Source organism: Schistocerca nitens, chromosome 8 (assembly GCF_023898315.1).
Source record: "Schistocerca nitens isolate TAMUIC-IGC-003100 chromosome 8, iqSchNite1.1, whole genome shotgun sequence".
Classification (NCBI taxonomy): domain Eukaryota; kingdom Metazoa; phylum Arthropoda; class Insecta; order Orthoptera; family Acrididae; genus Schistocerca; species Schistocerca nitens.
Window position 1 is genome coordinate 76,245,913 of NC_064621.1, and position 23,022 is coordinate 76,268,934.

General features: G+C 38.9%; 1 protein-coding gene across 4 annotated transcripts in view; it reads left to right on the forward strand.

The window, feature by feature from the left end:
• LOC126199290 (homeodomain-interacting protein kinase 2) overlaps positions 1-23,022 on the forward strand; it is a 236,852-nt gene that overhangs the window by 83,519 nt on the left and 130,311 nt on the right. For 3 of the 4 annotated variants that reach the window (XM_049936110.1, XM_049936112.1, XM_049936113.1), the window contains exons 6-12: positions 2,152-2,326; positions 2,447-2,670; positions 4,330-4,521; positions 4,690-4,986; positions 7,731-7,934; positions 14,016-14,084; positions 17,504-17,659. In XM_049936110.1, coding sequence (XP_049792067.1) covers positions 2,152-2,326; positions 2,447-2,670; positions 4,330-4,521; positions 4,690-4,986; positions 7,731-7,934; positions 14,016-14,084; positions 17,504-17,659 — 1,317 coding nt within the window. The remainder of the gene's footprint in view (positions 1-2,151; positions 2,327-2,446; positions 2,671-4,329; positions 4,522-4,689; positions 4,987-7,730; positions 7,935-14,015; positions 14,085-17,503; positions 17,660-23,022) is intronic. The other variant, XM_049936111.1, reaches the window with a different exon arrangement.

The following is a 23,022-nucleotide window of genomic DNA, read 5'->3' on the forward strand; positions in this document are numbered from 1 at the left end:
GAGAGTTTAGCGAAAATGTTTCTCCGTTTGAAAATCTTTGCAGGCGCCTCTTTAGTACATTACATTCTGCACAGAAATTAGAGTCATCTTAGATTTAAAAATCTAGTCAATTGCCGTGCTTCATTTCTGACTGTATCACTATTACGCATAAGAATAATACTATTATAAACATGACATGATATGTATATTTTTCCGCGTTTGCTGTTGTCTCACAGGCAGACAGAATTTAAATGAGATAGCAGCAAACACGAAAGAATACGTGGCATAATGTTTATATTTGTATTATTCTTATGGCGAAGAGAATACTGCATGTGATTCACAATTCATAAAAGTTCCTATTAGCAACCATCTCTTCTCACAGGTAGGAAAAAATTCAGAACGTAGAGTTGGCCATATTGACAAACATCCCTAACAGTCTTGCCAGTCAGATTTTCGTAGTACATTGAAACGCTGCAACATTCGAAGATGAACAATACGGAATTTGTATTTGCTTCAATGGATAATGTATGAAAATGCAGTGGTCGTAACTCGGGCGGAGGAAAAAAAGCTCGTCATCCACCTTTTTTTTTTTTTTTTTTTACTGATGCAGAGGTTTTGGCGCCAGTATTTATCTTTGTGTCCGTCCCTCGTGGTCTCGCGGTAGCACTCTCGCTTCCCGAGCACGGGGTCCTGGGTTCGATTCCTGGCGGGGTCAGGAATTTTTCCTGCCTCGAGATGACTGGGCGTTATTGTGTCGTCTTCATCATCATCATACGGAGGAAGGCAATGGGAAACCACCTCCACTAGGACCTTGCCTAGTAAGGCGGCGCGGTTCTCCCGCGTCGCTCCCCTACGCTCTGTAAAGAAGTATGGGACTCATCATCATCATCATTTATCTTTGTGCCTGCACCTACCAACATTTTTCAGAATTTCCGCTTACTTTGCACTCGATTCTAAGCCGCAGGTGGTTTTCTGGATTACAAAAACCGGAAAAAAAGGTGCGGCTTAGATTCGAGTAAATACGCTAGATCTACTAATGACCTTCCTGGACATTAAAAAAGCGTATGATAGTGTACATAGAAGCAAAGTGTGGAAAGCCCTGGAGAACAGAGGAGTAGCAAAACAAATTATTTGGAGGATAAGGGAAATGTACCAAGGAATTGTGAGCTGTGTGAAGGTGGGAGGAGAGAGATGAGCTTGGACTGAACAGAAGAATGGTTTGAGGCAGGGAAGTCAGTCAAAAGGTTATATACCGGTCATACTATGCCCCGATCCTGACATATGCATCAGAAAGCTGGGTTATGAAAGGAAGAGAGAAAAGCGAAGTACAGGCTAGTGAGATGAAATTCTTGAGAAACAGTATTGGAGTGACAAAGATAGACAGGTTAAGAAATGAGAGGATCAGAGGGTTAATGAAGGTGGAACCATTGCAGGAGGAGACAGAGAAATCAAGGCTGAGGTAGTATGGACACGTTAAGAGAATGGAGAAGAAGAGGATACCCAGGAGGATACACAAGATGAAACTGGAAGGAGAGAGACCAAGAGGAAGACAAAGACACAGATGGCTGAAAGGAGTAGAGTAATGCATCCATAAGAAAGGAGAAGACTGGACCAAGATTAAGACGGAGAGATGGTGGCAAGATGATGGAGAGGCCTATCTTCCATACAGACCTGACCAGAGGCTGGAAACTGTCCAAAATGATGATGATGATGATAATGATGATGAAGTAGGTGGTTGAGCTAGTATTGTAACATTGACTTTTACAACCATAAACTCACGTTCATTACAGATAAAATCAAAGTTAAGTAGTCTTTCCATACATCCCCAGCTCTACATTTTTGTTGCTTGCCACCAAACAAAAGTAGTTCTATTTAGTTGTTTCTTACATTTCTTACTCTGATTGTAGCACACACATTCAGTGCAATGAGGCTTGGATAAGAGGTGGTTCTTTTTTTGAATAATAATTTGGTGGTAGCACTTCAATTTGCTCTAAAATAGATTCATCTTTTCCTGGCAGAAATTGTATTGCTACATGATAGTGATAACACAGACAATAAAAATGTATTATTTAAATTAATAGAATGCTTTTTTTGGCTAGCAAACTTCTGCACAAAATAACATTTGGCTTTGCAGAGAGATTTTCTGTCAGTAACATTGTCATGTTCTTACAGCAACTTGGTCTCATTCATGCTGATTTGAAACCTGAGAACATCATGCTGGTTGATCCTGTGAGGCAGCCTTATAGAGTGAAGGTAATAGACTTTGGAAGTGCGTCTCATGTAAGCAAGGCTGTCTGCAATACCTATCTGCAAAGTCGCTATTACCGAGCACCAGAAATAATATTAGGTGAGTCTTTTTCTCTACTGAGGTGAATTCTCTGTTGTCTGATTTCTCTGTTAATGTTTAGGTAAACATTAAGAATCAAATTCTTTCCACATTATGAAAATTAGGTGTTTTCTTTTTCAGGTTTGCCCTTTTGTGAGGCAATTGACATGTGGTCGTTAGGCTGTGTTGTTGCAGAACTTTTTCTCGGATGGCCACTTTACCCAGGGTCTTCAGAATATGATCAGATTAGATACATCAGTCAGACTCAGGGCCTTCCTACAGAGCATATGTTGAATAACGCCTCTAAAACTACAAAATTTTTTTATAGAGACATGGACAGCACGTATCCGTTTTGGCGACTGAAGGTTAGTACACTACCGCTCCTACTACTGCTGCTGCTGCTGCTGCTGCTGCTGCTGCTGCTGCTATGAATTCCACAATGCGTTATTAGGCAAACACCATTTGCACATTGTACACCCTTATGTTTCTCCTATTGTTAAACTGACTTACACATCACCTTAACTGACTAGGTGTGTGATGGAGAGGGAGTGGGCTTAATGTTGGCTTCAGATTGTGGCTGTAAGATGTCAAATGTGTAAAAAGGAAGCTGATACTGGAGCAGTCAATCACTGTAAGGCGTGGATAATAGGAGAATAAACTTACTGTCATTGAGAACATATTTTGGTATTGGTTTTCTGCAAAAAATCCTTTCACTTTGTGGTTCACTGATGTCAGCAGGAGAGTGATATCTTATTATGAAAAGTAGAATCTTGTTGTTAGAGCAGTTTTTTTTCGTACAGGCCACAGTAATTATTATATGGACTACCTATTTTCGGCAAATTTTAATCACCATCTTCAAATCTGAAAGAGATTTTTACAACAGAGTTTTTACAGTAGTTTTTTACAGTATTAAAATTCGAAATTCATTATGACAATTTTTTTAAAAAAATATGTGCATTACATACCATCTGCATACAGCAAACATTGTGCCACTCTACGTAGTGCACTGTCATCTAGTTATGAACATATGGAATCTCAACTATAATGTAGATGAAAGCAATTATGAAAAACCCGGTGTCAAGATTATAACAAAACATGTCAGAGGTGCACATACCTTACTGGATCAGACACATTAGAGCAGCGTTATATGTCCCGCTATGTGGCGGGCTCGTGATTGGCTATCACGGGGCTCCAGCCTTTGCAGCATCTTTTTCACTTCCATGCTGCATATCTGTCCTCTTGCTATTTTTTCCCCCTTCCCAGGAGAACTTGTTTAGGGTGTTTTTGTGAATGTGTTCCACATTTTCAGTAGCTGACATGAGAACTCTCTCTCCACTGTTTTTCGTTCCATTTTGCCTTTCTTCGTTTACCTTCTCCTATCCTTCCCCCGCTTCACCATTTGAGGCTCCTCTTTATCTTCTATTCCGTTGGTTCTTGGAGGAACATTGACATATTAATAACTTGAACACAAAGTATTAATATACTATATAGTGTAATAGCAAAAAAAATATGGCTGTTCAAAAATTGAGATTTTTAAAAAAATTTGCAACCATTTCCAAATGATAAAATTAAAAAAAAATTAAGTATTTTTGAGTCCACTAAACATTAGGAAATTCACCCACCAACCGTCAAATTTTTCTGAGATTTTCAAGCCACTAATTTATTTATTTATTTATATCTGGACCACTTAATATGAAATGACCCAGTAAGAAAAAGGAGGACTTGAGTTTATTCTCCCATTATTGCTTTTTTATTTATATTCTCTTGCTTTTTTGAACACGTTTTTCTCAGCTGTTTATTAATGCATATGCGAACTAAAACAAAATAGATTTCTTTTCTAAATGTCATATAATTTTGTATGTCATTCCTCATTTCTTCATTATTCTTTCCATGTTGTCCAAAATATGTTGATCTTTTGTGACCTTCAGTATTAGTGTGTTGCTGAATCGTGAAAGTCTAGTTTCAATGTCTCAGATATATTGTTGCAGGTTTTCAAAGTATGCATGTATCCTATTCTTTTGCAGACTCCTGAAGAGCATGAAGCGGAGACTGGAATAAAGTCCAAGGAAGCAAGAAAATACATTTTCAATTGCCTTGATGACATTGGTCAAGTAAATGTTCCTACAGACTTGGAAGGTGGAGAACTCCTTGCTGAGAAAGCTGATCGGAGGGAGTTCATCGATCTTCTTAAAAGAATGCTGACAATGGACCAGGTAGCAATATTTATGTCATAGTAGACAAAATTTTGCACAACAAAAGTTGGCCAGAACAGTTGTAATTTGGAAACTGATGGTTGGATATAGAAACATTTTGTAATTCAATTTAGTCATATGAACATCTGTAATATTTTTATCTAACACATAGTTGTGATTTTTAAATTTTAGGAGCGCCGCATCACACCTGGTGAAGCACTCAATCATGCTTTTGTGACACTGGCACATCTTGTAGACTATGCACATTGCAACAATGTGAAAGCTAGCGTTCAGATGATGGAAGTTTGCCGTCGCAATGGGTATAATGGTACATCAACGACATCTCATCATCAGACGGCGCAGGCTGGACCACCTCCTCTGGTCAACTTTGTACCCAGTTCAAATGGCAATGTTACCTTAACGTTCAACAATCAGCTGAGCAATCAGGTACAACGCCTGGTGAGAGACAGGGCCGGATATGAGAACCTGGTTTGTTATTTTTTTAAGCTTTTTGTGCATTTATTTATTTATTATTTATCCATTCATTCATTCATTTTTGTTACAGTCTTATATCTTCCATTCGTATTATATCTGATTTATACACATTATACCCTTTCCATTTTCCGTTTCTCATTCTTCCCTGTATATTATTTTGTATTATATTTTGTAGCAGGTATTCTTTTAAAATTGTGTTTATCAGTGCAAAGATTGAACTTTTTGAACTGCTGCCCAGAAATGCTTTATAAATGTATTTAAGTATATATTTTTTGCTACATTGATATCAAAAGTATTATAGTCCTGTGACAGAATTGGAGTAGGAAGTGCCGGGTTGGTGGATTGGGCAGGTCATGCACGGAGTGTTGAGCAGGGATAAGACCCCTCAGGCGTGGGGTTGGGAATGGGAGCTTTATACGTATGGACCAGGATCTCGTGTAAAATGGTGGGCTTTAGTAGTAGTGGGAAGGATCTTGGGTAGGATGTTCGTCATTTCTGGGCAGGGTTATAGATAATCAAAGCCCTGGCTGCCAAACTGTGACCAAGAATTACATTGACCATCTAATAACACAACGTGCAGCAGGGCATAACATCCTAGAGTTTAATGGCTGCTTCACAACTCATGCCATCTGGATCCTCCTCTCTGCCATCAGCTTTTCTGAACTATGCAGATGGGAAGCTTTGGCCTTAATCTCCATTAACCTACTACCCACACATCCTTTATCCAACTGTTTTCCCTTTTGTGTCATCATCATCATCGTGCACTGCACTCCATGAGCTCCGGTACCCATGTATCACGTGCCTACCCCTGTCTGTGTGTGTGTGTGTGTGTGTGTGTGTGTGTGTGTGAGAGGGGGAGAGAGAGAGAGATTGATAAAGAGTTCTCTCTCTCTTTTGTATGCATCTGCTGACCACTCTGTGCTTCTACTATTCAGTGAGTTACTTACATCTGAAGATAAACTACACATGCTAGTGCTTTACTGAAATGCAGAAGGAATGCAAAGAGAATGGTTGAGTTATACACACAAAGGTATCCCAACAGGTGGTGCTTAGCAAGAATGACAATTCAGCAAATATGCAAAAAAACTTGCTACTGCTAGGGCACTGGAATATAATGCAGAGGGCAAGAGCAAACGTGCAACAAGTGGAGCGAACCAGATAAATGTTTTGACAAGTGTTGCTTATAATCTGTTTTGTATTCCTGCCAGCAGATATCGATATGAGTGTAGATGAACTGGCACAAATCTTGCATGGGAGTAATGCCTGTGAAGCATTATATGGGCAGAACTGTTGACTCGTATTTTCACCTGTCAGCAGTGACAGGTCAGGGTCAGTCAGTTCTTATGCTGACATCAGCTACCTAGGACCTAGTATTTGGCTTGCACCATGCTCTGTTTCTGCATGCTAGTCTTCAGTCATTCATGCTATTTCTATGCTTGTTTCTGCGTGGTGTTCGACACTCTGCTGCTCGCATGTTGAGTTATATTACCTCTTACGGGTTTCAGCTCCCCGGCTCTGTCGTTGTGCCACTATCAGCTTGTATACTTACATTTGTGCCTACAGTTATGGTATCTCAGTATTATAGTGTTCTGTGCAGATACAAAAATCCACGTGTGGAAACTCCTTTGACTAATCAGTGGTTAGTTTGATGTTACGTCTTACTGATCTACCTGCCATACATGTTTACATTGTGGCACACTTGGTTGCACCCATTCCTGAAGGTACTGACCTATATGAGGTGCGACAGAAGAATAAGTTTCTCATTTTCCATTATTCCCTTGGTGGTGTGAAAGCTCTTTGGCAAATTAACCAGCAGAAAAACTGATATAGGTTATACAGAACTTCTTCTTCTGCTTCAACAGGAGAGGAAATAGATCACTTAGTGCTGGGTGCTAGGACACATGATGGGGATAAGAGGAATTGAGCAAGCTGTTCCAACAGTGAAGGAAATCTGTGAGGATTTTGAAATTGGTGAACATGGTAGTCCTGTTGTATGCTACTATCTTGATTTGAGCCAGATATATACGCCTGTAGGAGAAAGAGAGGCTGGTGCTGAGAAACAAGAAGCTGCAGGCGGTGAAAGCAGCAATGTACATCTGACATTCTTTCTCCTGATCACAGAGCCAGGATGAAAATACTCTCCCTTGTCTTCTTGTGCATGACTTTTCTGCTCCTATGAAAGAACATCATGGTTTTGGTTTTTACTGTGCAAATTTTAATGGACAGTGTTTTTTGTTCTGACAATAGGACAGAGGTCAGCTTAAGTAGGGACCAGCCCTCTGTGGTACAAATGTTCAAACTTCAAAACATTTTGTGCATTGTCAGGATGTAAACCTATGCTTTTATGCTGAAGATCTTTATTACATGATTATTTTTAGTACTCGATCTAGTAAATTTTTATGAATAATTTGTGTGTGTGTGTGTGTGTGTGTGTGTGTGTGTGTGTGAGAGAGAGAGAGAGAGAGAGAGAGAGAGAGAGAGAGAGAGAGAGAGAGGATGTATGCGTGCGTGGTGCGTGCTTGCCTGCATGCATGCCAGTGAAAGCCCATATATTTGCTAGATTTTATTGATATTCCAAAGTAAATCTTGGGAGGAATTGATTTGCTCTTAGAGAAGCTCACTTTCCGGAAATTAGTTTTGTGTTTACTGTTGTGTTTGCCACCTGTGACATAGTTTTTATGTAGGCTATCAACACACAATTCACTTTAATTTGTATTATGTTCTTTTGCCTGTTTCAGTATCAGTTGTACAATGGGCGATCGGTAGCACGGCAGTACACCAATGCTGCACGTGGTGATCCATTTCATCAGCATCAGTTGGTTTCATCCATCCTTTGTCCCACTGGCTATCAAGGAATGGGTTCTCCTGCTAAACATGTTACAGTTGTAGCTCAACAACCTCCTCCGCAGTTGCAGATTCAGCCACCTATCATATCTCAGCAGGTACACTAGATTCTTTACATCAGTTACACATTACATAATGACCAAGTAAAAGCTTCACTTATGGAATAATCATAATTCATTAAAAATAAGACATGTTGTTTTAGTAGCAAAAGAAATAGATAATTGTATGCACTAACACATTTAGTGAGTGGAACTGATGGCATAAGTTGTTGTCCGGCTTGTACATTACTAAACAAAATAAATTTTGCCACCACATTGGAACCATCAGGAAAGTGTGAAATTTATGTGATTAGCTACTGAATTTGTTATGGGGAAAGTGAAAATGGCATGTTTTACAGCATTGTTAATGCCAAAAATTAAATACCACAGTAAAATGTCCTTGACACTAATAGGTGAAATGATAAGAGGTGTTTTCAGTGTGTCATCTGCAGCAAGGCTTTTATGGTTTTGATTGGTCTTTTAAACGGGGCATTGCCTTGTGATCTTATCGTATGTGCTGTCAGTTGTAAATGACAATCTAGGGAAGAAGTAATTGTAATACTGTTTGGAAGACTTCCACATTCCAGGCAGCATTAGGCCTTTTTATTAGTATATGGACACACATCAAATAAGTAAAAAGACAGTGCTTTGTAGAAATCCTTAGATACCACAGAAAATACTGAATTTAAATGATAAAAGGAGAAAATATAAAATGCAGCAAATGAAATAGGTACAAGGGAATACAAACATCAAAAATTAGATTGTCAGGAAGTGCAAATGGCTAATCAGGAATGGGTAGAGGACAGATGTAATGATTTAAAAGCATATTTCACTAGGGGAAAGATAAATAGCTCCTACAGGTAAGTAAAAGAGAACTTTGGAGGAAAGAGAAGCAGCTGTATGAATATCAGGAGCTCAGATGGAAAACCGGTAATAATCAAATAAGGGAAATCTGCAATTTGGAAGGAATATATAGAGGGGAGAGGGGCTGTACAAGGGAAATGAACTTGAAGCCAATATTACAGAAAGGGATGAGGACACAGATGAAGGCGAGATGGGAGATATGATACTATGAGAAGAATTACAGACCACTGAAAGACTAAGTCAAAACACAGTCCTTGGAGTAGAGGATAAATAGCCTTGGGAGAGGCAACAATGAGAAAACTGTTCTACCTTGTGTGCAAGAGGAATGTGACAGGAAATATTGTCAGACTCAGGTAGACTGTAATAATTCCAATTCCAAAAAGAGCAGGTGTATCACTGAACTATCAGTTTAATAAGTCTTGGTCGCAAAATACTGACACACTTTATTTGCAGAAGAGTGGAAAAACTGGTTGATCCCAGCCTTGGGGAAGATCAGTTGGGGTTCCAGAGAAATGTAGGAGGCAGTACTACTGGTCCTATGACTTGGAAGATAGGTTAATAAAGAAACTCAAATGTAAGTTTATGGCATTTGTTGACTTACTGAAAGTTTTTGGAAATGTTCACTTGTGTTCACTCTTTGAAGTTCTGAAGGTGGCAGAGGTAAAACACAAGGAGTAGATGGTTATTTACAACTTCTACAGAAACCAGATGGCAGTTATGTGAGTTGAGGGGCATCAAATAGAAGCTGTGATTGAGAAGGGAGTGACACAAGTTTGTAATAGCTTGTCTCCAATGTTGTTCAGTCTGTACGTTGAGCAAGCAGCTAAAGGAAACCAGACAAAAATTAGGAGTAGGAATTAAAGTTCAGGGAGAAGAAATAAAAACTTTGAGGTTTGTCGATGACCTTGTATTCCTGTCAGAGTCAGCAAAGGAATTGGAAGAGAAGTTGATCAGAATGGATAGTTTCTTTAAAGGAGAACATAAGATGGACACCAACAAGGGAAATTAAATGTTGTCTAAGCAAAGCAGGGAATTAGAATAGGAAATTGGACATACAAAGTAGTAAACGAGTTTTGCCATTTGTGCTGTGAAACAACTGGTAATGGCCAAAATAGAGAGGGTGTAAAATGCAGATTGCCAATGGCAAGAGAGGCATTTCTGAAAAAAAGAAATTTGTTAAAGTCTAATATAAATTTAACTGTTAAGAATTCTTTTCAATGTCCACTGTAACCTTGTAGGAAAGTCAAAGCACGTAAGACAAAAAGAGAATAGAAGCCTTTGAAGTGGTGTGCTACATAAGAATGCTGAACATTACATTGGTAAATCGCATTACTGATGAGGGAGTACTGAACAGAATTGGGGAGTAAAAATATTTGTGGGATAACTTTACTAAAAGAAGAAATCCATTAACAGCACACATTCTGAGACAAAGCTATTTGGAGATGAAAATGCTTGCACAGGATAGAATAACATGGAGAGCTGCATCAAACCAGTCGTGAAACTAAAAACCACAACAACAATGACCACATGCTAAAATATGATCATAGTGTACAAGTGAATAATGTGGAATCCAGAAATATCTATTTTAAAAAATATTAAACATCTAAGAATAGCGAAATGATTTTAGCTTTTGATGTAGAGCATAGTGTAAAATAAAGAACAGTCTTTTGCAACCATTTCAAAGCATGTAAATGCACTAAAAAGAGAATTTTTTTGATCCAAAATCCTTCTTGTTAAGATTGTAATCCCTGTCTCCCTTGTTTTTTGCATATATGAATCATTAACCTTTGGTCAACAACTTGAAACGCCACGACATCGTCTAAAACATCGGCACTTTTTGACCTACTTCATTTTTAGATGCACTATACTGTTTTCAGCATTTTAGGGATGTATTTTTTTTAATGTATACTTTTGTTAATAGTTTAGAGGAAATAAAGTTTAATTGTTACGAATAAATGCTCAAGAAATATACAAGAAAGTGGTCTCTTAAAAAAAATAAAATACGGAAAACCCAAAATCTTTCGTGAAAAAAAGTTTCTACCTCTTTTGACATTTTTCACAACTACCTTGAAACTTATTGTAGAATGATACTTAAATTCTACTAAAATTCAAAATAAATTAATTAACTTCACAAATGGAGCATAGTATCACAAAGAAAAAAATGAACAAAATCCAGGTTGACATAAAGAGAGAACGCAAAAACACAAAGAGAAGAAAAGCCAGTATACATTAAAATGACCAAGTCAACAAAAGTAAAAAAACTAGGTACAACAGATTAGGCAGCTAATACTTCCTTCAGTGTTCTGTCATTTATTCTGGTTAACATCGAAAACATAGCTGTTTTGTTTTCTCATGTTGACATGGCACAGGTCTGTCAGAAATTATGTTTTTCTGTCATTCGGCTGTAGATAATCTCTTTCTGGTTGACACCAGAGCGCAGAGTGCAGGGGGAGGGGCAGATTTGGCAGGCTCCAGAAACCCATATCTGATATTACTTCAGTTTGTAGATTTCCGAGTAACCTTTCATTTGTCACATTCACTGTCATGAAGGGCCGTGCCAGTAAGAATGCTGATGATTTCAAAAATTCAAATTGACTGACTTGTGTCACTGCATTGTTAGTGATACTGCAGTATGAAGGTATTTATTCTAACAACATCCATTATCTGGTAGAAATAGTGCATTGGCCATCTTCTGCTACCTGTTTCTGTTGGATAGCTGTGACTCAACTTGTCGAACTTAGTGTATTGAGGACAGTAGAATCTCTCTCTCTCTCTTCTTCCCTAACAAACATCTTATCAGGCATATAAAGGAAACATGAAGTTCCCATTGATGTTACACATTTGGTTGCAATAATAGATGGGGGATTTTCTTGTTTGTGTTTTTCTCATTTTCCCTCGGTGTACCAACCTGGTGCTCTTGCATTTACAGAGTTCCTTGCAAAGTTCTGTAAATGAAAACCAACTGTCACAGGTGACAGCATAATTTGTTTGGTGGAGTGGTTCTGTCAATTGAAGAATGTATTAGGTATGTAATGGCAAACCTTGGTGAGTTATTGTTCCTTTCCCTGTGTAAGGGATCTCTCCATAGGAGGAGGTCTTGTGTCACAGAATGATACAATTTTCATCCTGTATTTTTCAGATTTTGCTGAATCTTACATGTTGAAAGTGGGTCATTCCATGTCAGTTCAACCAATTTGAGAAAATCTTCCAGCTGTTAGTCTCAGATTTGGCTGAAATTTAGCACAACAATGCTACCAAGTGTGGAACACTCCTGTACAAAATTTTTAAGTTCCCCTGCCAATTAGTTCCAGAATTGTGGCTTGTGCAGTATGTGAAATTTGGCTTGGATACCACTTGTCCCTTTTGTGCTACCACACTTCGAAAATCCATGTTTTTCAGGTAATTTTTTGTGTGAATGTAACTCAGTTTTTGTGACTGATATGGGCATGATGAGTTCTGTGTGTGTTTAGGCCACATTGAGCTTACCACAAATATATATATATATAACAGAGGGAAACATTCCACGTGGAAAAAATATATCTAAAAAGAAAGATGATGAGACTTACCAAACAAAAGCGCTGGCAGGTCGATAGACACACAAACAAACACAAATATACACACAAAATTCAAGCTTTCGCAACAAACTGTTGCCTCATCAGGAAAGAGGGAAGGAGAGGGAAAGACGAAAGGATGTGGGTTTTAAGGGAGAGGGTAAGGAGTCATTCCAATCCCGGGAGCGGAAAGACTTACCTTAGAGGGAAAAAAGGACAGGTATACACTCGCACACACACACAGCCAGTGGCTTGTGTCTGTATGTGTGGATGGATATGGGTGTGTGTGCGAGTGTATACCTGTCCTTTTTTCCCCCTAAGGTAAGTCTTTCCGCTCCCGGGATTGGAATGACTCCTTATCCTCTCCCTTAAAACCCACATCCTTTCGTCTTTCCCTCTCCTTCCCCTCTTTCCTGATGAGGCAACAGTTTGTTGCGAAAGCTTGAATTTTGTGTGTATATTTGTGTTTGTTTGTGTGTCTATCGACCTGCCAGCGCTTTTGTTTGGTAAGTCTCATCATCTTTCTTTTTAGATATATTTTTCCACGTGGAATGTTTCCCTCTGTTATATTCATATCATAATTTGAACCCAACAATGACGTTTGTTATTGTCACTGTTACATTTCGAAGTCTTTTCTGTCGTCTTATTTCCTCCTTCTGTTTTTGCCAGTAGTTTCCCTTTGTATTCACCTTCTCTTTTTTACCGTACTCCACTATACAATTTTATCCCGCCGATATATAAGGCTTGTGTCTGTATGTGTGGATGGATATGGGTGTGTGTGCGAGTGTATACCTGTCCTTTTTTCCCCCTAAGGTAAGTCTTTCCGCTCCCGGGATTGGAATGACTCCTTATCCTCTCCCTTAAAACCCACATCCTTTCGTCTTTCCCTCTCCTTCCCCTCTTTCCTGATGAGGCAACAGTTTGTTGCGAAAGCTTGAATTTTGTGTGTATATTTGTGTTTGTTTGTGTGTCTATCGACCTGCCAGCGCTTTTGTTTGGTAAGTCTCATCATCTTTCTTTTTAGATATATTTTTCCACGTGGAATGTTTCCCTCTGTTATATATATATATATATATATATATATATATATATATATATATATATATATATATATATATATACCCTTTTTGAGTGAATTATATTTGGTATAGAGGGCACCTACAATGTGTATCTTTTAACGTTTTACATTTTTTAAATCACATTTTGGAATTTTTTTTTTCCTCAGAAATATGTTGTTGGTGTGTTTTGATTCATGGAGTGTGTTCTCTAAATGGATGTTACTGGGTTGTAAAAATTTCACTGGACTGTGCGGAAAAGTTCCAAAGTTATTAAGACCTGAAGTTGGGTCTGAAGATAGATTGCCAGATGCAGGTTGCAATTTCTGGGTCACGCCACCTTCTTTCACAAGTCATAATTCTGGAACTAATTGGCAGGGGAAACTAATACTTTGTACACTAGTGTTCCACACATGGTAGAATTACTGTGCTGAGTTTCAGTCAAACCTGGAGCCCCTGGTTGAACTGACATGGAATGACCCAAGGGCATTTACCCCTAAAACTGATAGTTGTTTCATCCACTGTTGCATATTCTGAAGCAGTAATGAAAATATTGGGAAGGATTTTGTGTGCATTGGTAGACCAGCTATTCAACAAGAATTACTGATACAGTACTTTTTTAAGCTTTTCTGGTTTCTGAATTATTTTTTACATTTTTTTTTTTTCCATAGGTTGCACCTCAACAACAGTATGTGCCTGTTTCCATGGTTGAGCAAAGTGGACGCCAGATGTTGTTGACGGTACGTATCCAGTTCATTTATCCTTGGTAATGGTGAAATTCTCTGTTAATGTTTAAAAATTAATGTCTTAGTTTATTGTGTTTCAGGCATTGTTTCATTTATTAGTAAATAAGGGCTGTATAGATATACAGAGTTAAGAATTGGCAAGGGAAATCAACACAATATAATAACATTAAGGCCTGGAATTCATAATTTCTCTGTAAGTGCTATTTACAGTAAGAAGAATATTAGTACCACTTCTAAATATGGATAAATAAGAGGTCATGTTCTTCAGATTAAATTAAAAATATATATATACATATATATAATAGAGGGAAACATTCCACGTGGGAAAAATATATCTAAAAACAAAGATTCTGTAACTTACCAAACGAAACCATTGGTACGTTGATAGAGACAATAACAAACACAAACACACACACAAATTTCAAGCTTTCACAACCTACGGTTGCTTCATAAGGAAAGAGGGAAGGAGAGGGAAAGACGAAGAGATGTGGGTTTTAATGGAGAGGGTAAGGAGTCATTCCAATCCCGGGAGCGGAAAGACTTACCTTGGGGGGAAAAAGGGACAGGTATACACTCAAGCGCGCGCGCGCGCGCGCGCGCGCACACACACACACACACACACACACACATATACAGACACAAGCAGATATATATATTCTCACTCTCTCTCTCTCTCTCTCTCTCTCTCTCATCTTTTTCAAAAATGGTTCAAATGGCTCTGAGCACTATGGGACTTAGGACCGATGACCGTAGCAGTCTGGTCCCTTTAATCCCACAAACCAAACCACCATGGGACTTAACCTCTGAGGTCATCAGTCCCCTAGAACTTAGAACTACTTAAACCTAAGGACATCACACATCCGTGCCTGAGGCAGGATTCAAACCTGCGACCGTAGCGCTCACACGGTTCCATACTGTAGTGCCTAGAACCGCACGGCCACCCCGGATGGCCATCTTCTTCAAGAAATGATATATTGTGAATGAATGTCTTCAGCATTCCATTTTCCTGCTGCCATATTCTGTAAGACTCAGCCGTGGCAATAGTTTGCATCTAAAAGTTCTGCTTGTGATGCTGCATTAGCACAAATTTCTCTAGAGAACTTCCCAACTGTGCCTGCCACAGGCAGCACACAGAATTGCCACTCAATGCATGGATTCAACACTTGGATCCTCCCCTACCACATCTGACACCACTGATCAAGATACGCTTGTAAGAGGCATGCCATAGGTCTGCCTGATGCACCATCAGCAGAAAAGTGATGTGCTTCAGAATCTGTGAATGATTATGTTCTCCAAAAGCGTAGCACTTATTCTAAGAATTTTTTCATGTTGGGAGTGCAGCAGCTTTCAGCAACGAAACTCATATGCACAAAATATTTCAAATTTCGTACTGTGCCATCTGTTCATGCGGTTAGAGTTTTTAGGTTGCATGATTTGTCCAATTTGTTCTAAAATTTTAAGGTATGTTCTTAATGTGTTTTTAGGGTGACTAGCTCCTCAGTCTTTTTTTAAAAGCAGTCTGCCAGCCACATTTTCCTGTGCTGTTATCTCCTCTTGTCATTTGGTTTGCAGTTTAGTCCCAGGTATAGCACCTTTCACCCTTTCTCCATTGTGTGAAGTCATGTAAGATAGAGTGATTGTGTGGGTCAACATGAGTGACTTGGGAGTGAGTGTGTGTCATTTTGTTAGTTTACTTGTTACCGTGAGATAACAGTTTTAGCCATTTTCTGAAAACTTGTTTCTTTTAATACTTGTAAGGGCACTGACAACTTGAATGTTGAGTGCCTGTAAACTCCGAACACACATGCACATACATCTGCCCCCGGCCCTCCGAACACACACACACACACACACACACACACACACACACACACAAAGTACTTTCTAAAGGGCAAGTCATCACTGACATAGCGTACCTTTTTACGAAAATTGCAAACTTCATTGTGGTTTTGGTTGCCAGAGACTGCAGTCGTGTGTAAGAGTTGCATTTGTGTGTGTGTGTGTGTGTGTTTGTTGTTGAAGGCCTTAATGGCAGAAAGCTTTATTTGTAACAGTGTTTTTGTTGTGCCTCTCTGCGAATCAGCATCTCCGCTATATGGTGAGTAGCAACTTTCCTTTTCATAATATTGTTACATTCCGTCTTGGATTTTCCATTGTTTTATTTAAACTTCAGTTCACTCATTTTATGCTTCACATTGTCAAAATAGAATGCAATTCTTTTCTTTCTGTGTCATGGCTAGTGTTCCTGTGGCACTGTGAGTTAAGAACCCATTCCACATGCTCATTAAAAGCCTTGTGCCTAGTACATAAACTGTTTCATTTGGTGCACTTCGCTTTCAGTTCATCAATATGCATGGTGAATTGGCTTTCATCGGAATGTTTCATACTTGAACATTAGATGCAATTAAACACACAAAGAGTAAAACAGATTGAATGAGTGCATAGCAGCAAAGTTACCAGAGAAGACTGTGATAATAGGCATATGTTCTTTGTGCATCCTGCACTGTCCATTTACCCTTGGTCCTAACATACATTTTATGAAACATTTGTGCCCAAATACTTTAATAACAACATGTTTTGAATTGCTAAATCTATTAAGATTTGGCACAACAAGAAACATTGTATCCTATCACTGTCTCAGGACATAGTTTGCAATGGTTTCATTTTATCCACCTACATTGTGTGAATGCAGTACATGAGACTTGTAAGGGTGTGTGAAAGGAGAGATTTACTACCAGACATACAACATGAGCAACAAGAAACTCACAACAATGTGAAATTTCCCAGGATTCTTGACAGAGACTTCTCAAACATTATTAAGTCACTGACTAAACCACAGATCTTGGACACTTGATGATGAATGTCAGGTTGAAAATTTGTTTGATGTCACTTGATATCGGCCTCATATGAGCCCCAAGCCAGTTGCATTTTTTGATGAAAATCTACTTTTCCAACGTTTATGTAGTAAAATTGTGGGCCTTGATGTCCTCTCCCACTTCTCACCGACATATGGAGAAAGTAACTGTTATCGGGGAATTTAGCTGTTAGTTGATTTCTCTCATCTTGTGAACCATGTAGGAAATGCAGACGTAATATTGCGGTCATCTATTTTTAATAATAACCACTGCCATTGCAAATCCCTGATGCTATTTATATTAGTAGTACAGTAAAAGAGAGATTACAATGAACTACATAGTATATTTCCACAAGCAGTTACAGAGATGAGCTTTAGCTTTTGTTGATAACACTATTTTTAAAGCCCATTATTGCTATACAATGCCTGGTTCTGCACATAATATTTACTTACAGCATAATAAGAAAGTTAGCATTTTTGTCTTACTTATATTTTAAATCAAATGTGTTTAATAACTTTTGGGCTGTTTGATCACCATGTGTATTGTATATTCCTACAGAATGTTCAAACATCTTGGCCTGGCAGTCGTCAAATGGTGGTTCCTTCTTGGCCACAACAGCTGCCTCCGCAACATGCTCTTCAGCAGCCATTAATTCCAGACCCATCTGGTGACTGGGGGCGACCTCTCATAGTTGATTCCAGCACAATATTACAGGTGCAGAAATATTTGAATTCATACAATTTTCAGACAATAAACATATTCCACGATGCAGCAAAATCTCTGTTTTGGGCATTTATAACTTCGTCCCTCAGTGTTGCAGGGAAACACAATATGATTTAAGTTTACAGGCTTACATTGAAACACTTGATAAATGTAAATTCCATCAAGCAGGATGATTTTGGACATTAGGTGGATTTCAGACAGTATGGTTTATTTGCTCTTTCCTATTGTGTAGCAAGGAATTGCCGTAATTTTCTCTTCCACGCATCTACTGTTTTAAGCGTAAGATTTTATTTTGGGTTGAATGTTTACATAGGTAAATATCTGATGAATGGCCTTACTGTTGAAAGTTCACACAGTATCATCAAGTGGAAACCTTATATTGCTGCGACCGGCAAAAAATTACAATAACTGCAGTGTCGATAAGATCAAGTAGCCTATGGCATTGAGATAGTTGCTATGTAAGTGTAGAGTTGTAAAGTCTTAAAATAATGACTTTTTCACAAAATTGTATACTACATGGGATGATTCTGGTCAATGCAAAGAATGAATAAAAGCAAGAAAGCTGCTAACGTATGGTGTAATTATGACCCGGAACTTTTCTACAGAGATCTTCATAATATTCAGTGTTGCAAATTATTCTATAGAAAAGCATGTGATTTGTGTGATACACCTAGATTGACCCTAGAAAATAAAATGCGGGAAGTGCATCCAAAAAAATTTGGAGGATAATCAATACTAAACGAGGAAGAAGAAGAAGAAATGTTGAGACAAAGTGTCATGAGGCTACACATAAGGGATTTCCTTTGGCTTGGACGACCTCTTCACACCCTTCTCGGCGGGAGGAGGTTGTTTTGGCCCGGTTACGGATTGGACACTGCCGGTTCAGCCATCACCATCTGCTGATGGCTGCACCGGCGCCGTTCTGCCCATGTGGGCAATTGCTGACGGTACGCCAAAAAAGGTGGGAATTCAAGGAGATGGGACCCGGATAAACTGAAAGAACCAGAGGTTGTACAGAGTTTCAGGGAGAGCATAAGGGAACAATTGACAGGAATGGGGGAAAGAAATACAGTAGAAGAAGAATGGGTAGCTTTGAGGAATGAAATAGTGAAGGCAGCAGAGGATCAAGTAGGTAAAAAGACGAGGGCTAGTAGAAATACTTGGGTAACAGAAGAGATACTGAATTTAATTGATGAAAGGAGAAAATACAAAAATGCTGCAAGTGAAGCAGACAAAAAGGAATACAAAAGTCTCAAAAATGAGATCGACAGGAATTGCAAAATGGCTAAGCAGGGATGGCTAGAGGACAAATATAAGGATGTAGAGACTTATCTCATGACGGGTAAGATAGATACTGCCTACAGGAAAATTAAAGAGACCTTTGGAGAAAAGAGAACCACTTATATGAATATCAAGAGCTCAGATGGAAAGCAAAGAAGGGAAAGCAGAAAGGTGGAAGGAGTATATAGAGGGTCTATACAGGGGCGATGTTCTTGAGGACAATATTATGGAGAGCACTGAAAGACCTGAGCCAAAACAAGGCCCCGGGAGTAGACAACATTCCATTAGAACTACTGACGGCCTTGGGAGAGCCAGTCCTGACAAGACTCTACCATCTGGTGAGCAAGATGTATGAGACAGGCGAAATACCCTCAGACTTCAAGAAGAATATAATAATTCCAATCCCAAAGAAGCAGGTGTTGACAGATGTGAAAATTACCGAACTATCAGTTTAATAAGTCACAGCTGCCAAACACTAATGCGAATTCTTTACAGACGAATGGAAAAACTGGTAGAAACCAACCTCGGGGAAGATCAGTTTGGATTCCGTAGAAATGTTGGAACAATTCAGGCAATACTGACCCTACGACTTATCTTATAAGAAAGATTAAGGAACCGAGCGAGGTGGCACAGTGGTTAGCACACTGGACTCGCATTCGGGAGGACGATGGTTCAATACCGTCTCCAGCCATCCTGATTTAGGTTTTCCGTGATTTCCCTAAATCGTTTCAGGCAAATGCCTGGATGGTTCCTTTAAAAGGGCACGGCCGATTTCCTTCCCATCCAATCCTTTCCTCACCTGAGCTTGCGTTCCGTCTCTAATGACCTCGTTGTCGACGGGACGTTAAACACTAACCACCAACCAACCAAAGATTAAGGAAAGGCATGTTTCTAGCATTTGTAGACTTAGAGAAGGCTTTTGACAATGTTGACTGGAATACTCTCTTTCAAATTCTGAAGGTGGCAGGGGTGAAATACAGGGGAGCGAAAGGGTATTTACAATTTGTACAGAATGCAGATGGCAGTTATAAGAGTCTGGGGGCATGAAAGGGAAGCAGTGGTTGGGAAGGGAGTGAGACTAGGTTGTAGCCTCTCCCTGATGCTATTCAATCTGTATATTGAGCAAGCAGTAAAGGAAATGAAAGAAAAGTTCAGAGTAGGTATTAAAATCCATGGAGAAGAAATATAAACTTTGAAGTTCGCCGATGACATTGTAACTCTGTCAGAGACAGCAAAGGACTTGGAAGAGTAGTTGAACGGAATGGACAGTGTCTTGAGAGGAGGATATAAGATGAACATCAACAAAAGCAAAACGAGGATAATGGAATGCAGTCGAATTAAGTCGGGTGATGGTGAGGGAATTTTATTAGGAAATGAGACATTTAAAGTAGTAAAGGAGTTTTGCTATTTGGGGAGCAAAATAACTGATGATGGTCGAAGTAGAGAGGATATAAAATGTAGACTGGTAATGGCAAGGAAAGCATTTCTGAAGAAGAAAAATTTGTTAACATCGAGTATAGATTTAAGTATCAGGAAGTCGTTTCTGAAAGTATTTGTATGGAGTGTAGCCATGTATGGAAGTGAAACATGGACGATAAATAGTTTGGACAAGAAGAGAGTAGAAGCTTTTGAAATGTGGTGCTACAGAAGAATGCTGAAGATTAGATGGGTAGATCACATAACTAATGAGGTGGTGTTGAATAGGATTGGGGAGAAGAGAAGCTTGTGGCACAACTTGACTAGAAGCAGGCATCGGTTGGTAGGACATGTTCTGAGGCATCAAGGGATCACCAGTTTAGTACTGGAGGGCAGCCTAGAGGGTAAAAATCATAGAGGGAGACCAAGAGATGAATACACTAAACAGATTCAGAAGGATGTAGGCTGCAGTAGGTACTGGGAGATGAAGAGGCTTGCACAGGATAGAGTAGCATGGAGAGCTGCATCAAACCAGTCTCAGGACTGAAGACAACAACAACAACAACAACAACAACAACAACAACGCCACATTTGAACGTCCTGTCCGAATTTTAATACACTGCACATTGATCTTGGCCTACCATGTACACTGGATGCCACTTGAGTGGATTACCCAGCAGCAGCTGCTCGCGTTCTCCGTTTTATCCCCTTGACAAACCTGTCTAAGGACATTTGACTATACTGTTTTCTTTTAATCCTTTGGCTGTTAATGTTCCTTTTATAGTGTTGTCTTTAGTTGCTGTTTTAACCTTGTGCCTTGCAGTGCATTCATAACTTAGTCTGGGCACTAATGACCACTGTAGTTGTGCGCCGTAAAACCACAAAAAAAAAAAAAAAAAAAAAAAAAAAAAAAAAAAAAAAAAAACACTAAATTGGATATTAGACATTTAGTGAAAGGCTACCTTGATAAATCTGGCCAAAAAGTGAAGAAATTTTCTAATAATTTACCAGGAGAAGAATGAGTGCATTCATTCCTCAAGCGGCATTCAGAAGATCTCTTCGTTCACTTAAGTGAACATATTAAAAGAGCTTGTGCTGAAGTGAACAGAGACAGTTAAAATGTGTTTCTCCAGTATAAAGCCACATAATCAGCTATGATGAAACCAACTTGTCAGATGATCGGGGGCAAGTAGCAGATAATTATAAAATGAGGGCGTAAGCATGCTGAATAAGTGATGGATTCATTGAAATATAGTGTTTCGATAATGACAGCAAGTGCCGATGGTAAACTGCTTCCTCCATCCACCCTTAATAAATGTGAGCATTTGTGGGACACGAGGCAAGATGGTCCACAGGGAACCCATTTTGAAAGGAACAAGACCGGATGACTTAATGTACCATTATTTGAAGATTTGTCCTTTACACCCGCTTTGTCCTATTTGAAAAAGCAAAATGGACCAATAGTGATGATTGGGGACAACTTCCCAGTCACATGCCTTGATGTATTATGAAAGAGACTGAGCATAACAATATTTCATTGATTCTCCTTCCCTCTAATAGCATCCACCTCCTCCAAGTACTGGATGTAAGCTTCTCCAGACCAATGCAAGTCACATTGCCATATTAACTGAAAGAAAAAAATGCTCTTGCAAGACAATTTCCAAAGATGTATTTCCATTTCTTATGAAGCAGACTTTGACTAATAAAATTTCAGCACACTGTACTGATAATGTAAAGATTGGCTTTCAGATCATGTCTTACAGAAATAGCATAGTAACAAGGAGAGCCAACAAAGCAAAACAAAGGCATGGACTTGCTGTTCCAAAGAAAAGCTCAAAGAAGTTCCTTAGTCTCCACATCAGCTAGGCAATTCCTGCTGCTGCAAACTAGCTATTCCTCCACTGAAATCAGTTACGGGTCCATGAATTCCAGAAAAACTAAAGCAGCTTGGAAACAAGTGATAGTGCTTTAACAGTAATGAAAATGAGAACAACCCATCATCCAATTAATTTTTACTGCTGGAAGGAGAGGATTTTTTTTTTTTTTTTTTTTTGGTTGTGAACTGTGAAAATTTAATTTGTTAGAAAATAAGAATTGACCTTTAATATACAATATTCATATCTCAATCCTTATCATTTATTTGTAATGATGGACATCGTTAAAATGTGTTACGTCACCAAAATCAGATAGGAAGAATGTAATTTTTTTTAAAAAAAGTGAATTTATATACGAATTCCCTCCATATACTCTGTAACTTCGGATAGAGACTTAAAAAATGTGTGTCCGAAATCACCCCAATCCAGGGGGTGAATTTGAACACTTCATCTATCTCTGGCAAATATAGATGCACACAGACTTTCTTTTTTAAATTTTGTCCATTATACATTACCCTACCATTTCTACAACAAACAATGCAATCTAACAGAACCTCAGCAGATAGTGGTGAAAATAGCCTCAAAACCATCTGAAATCACCCGTTTGATGGGTGGACCTCGGCCCTTTGTGAATAACGGGGATATTATAAGAATCGCGCTACCGATGACAGGGTGTTGGGCAGAGTTTGCATGTATGTTCTACACACTCTTTATAGTGAACTTGTTCCTCATAATATAGCATTTGAGGCTATGGCTGTTTGGGAAAAGGCATTTCGGGATATG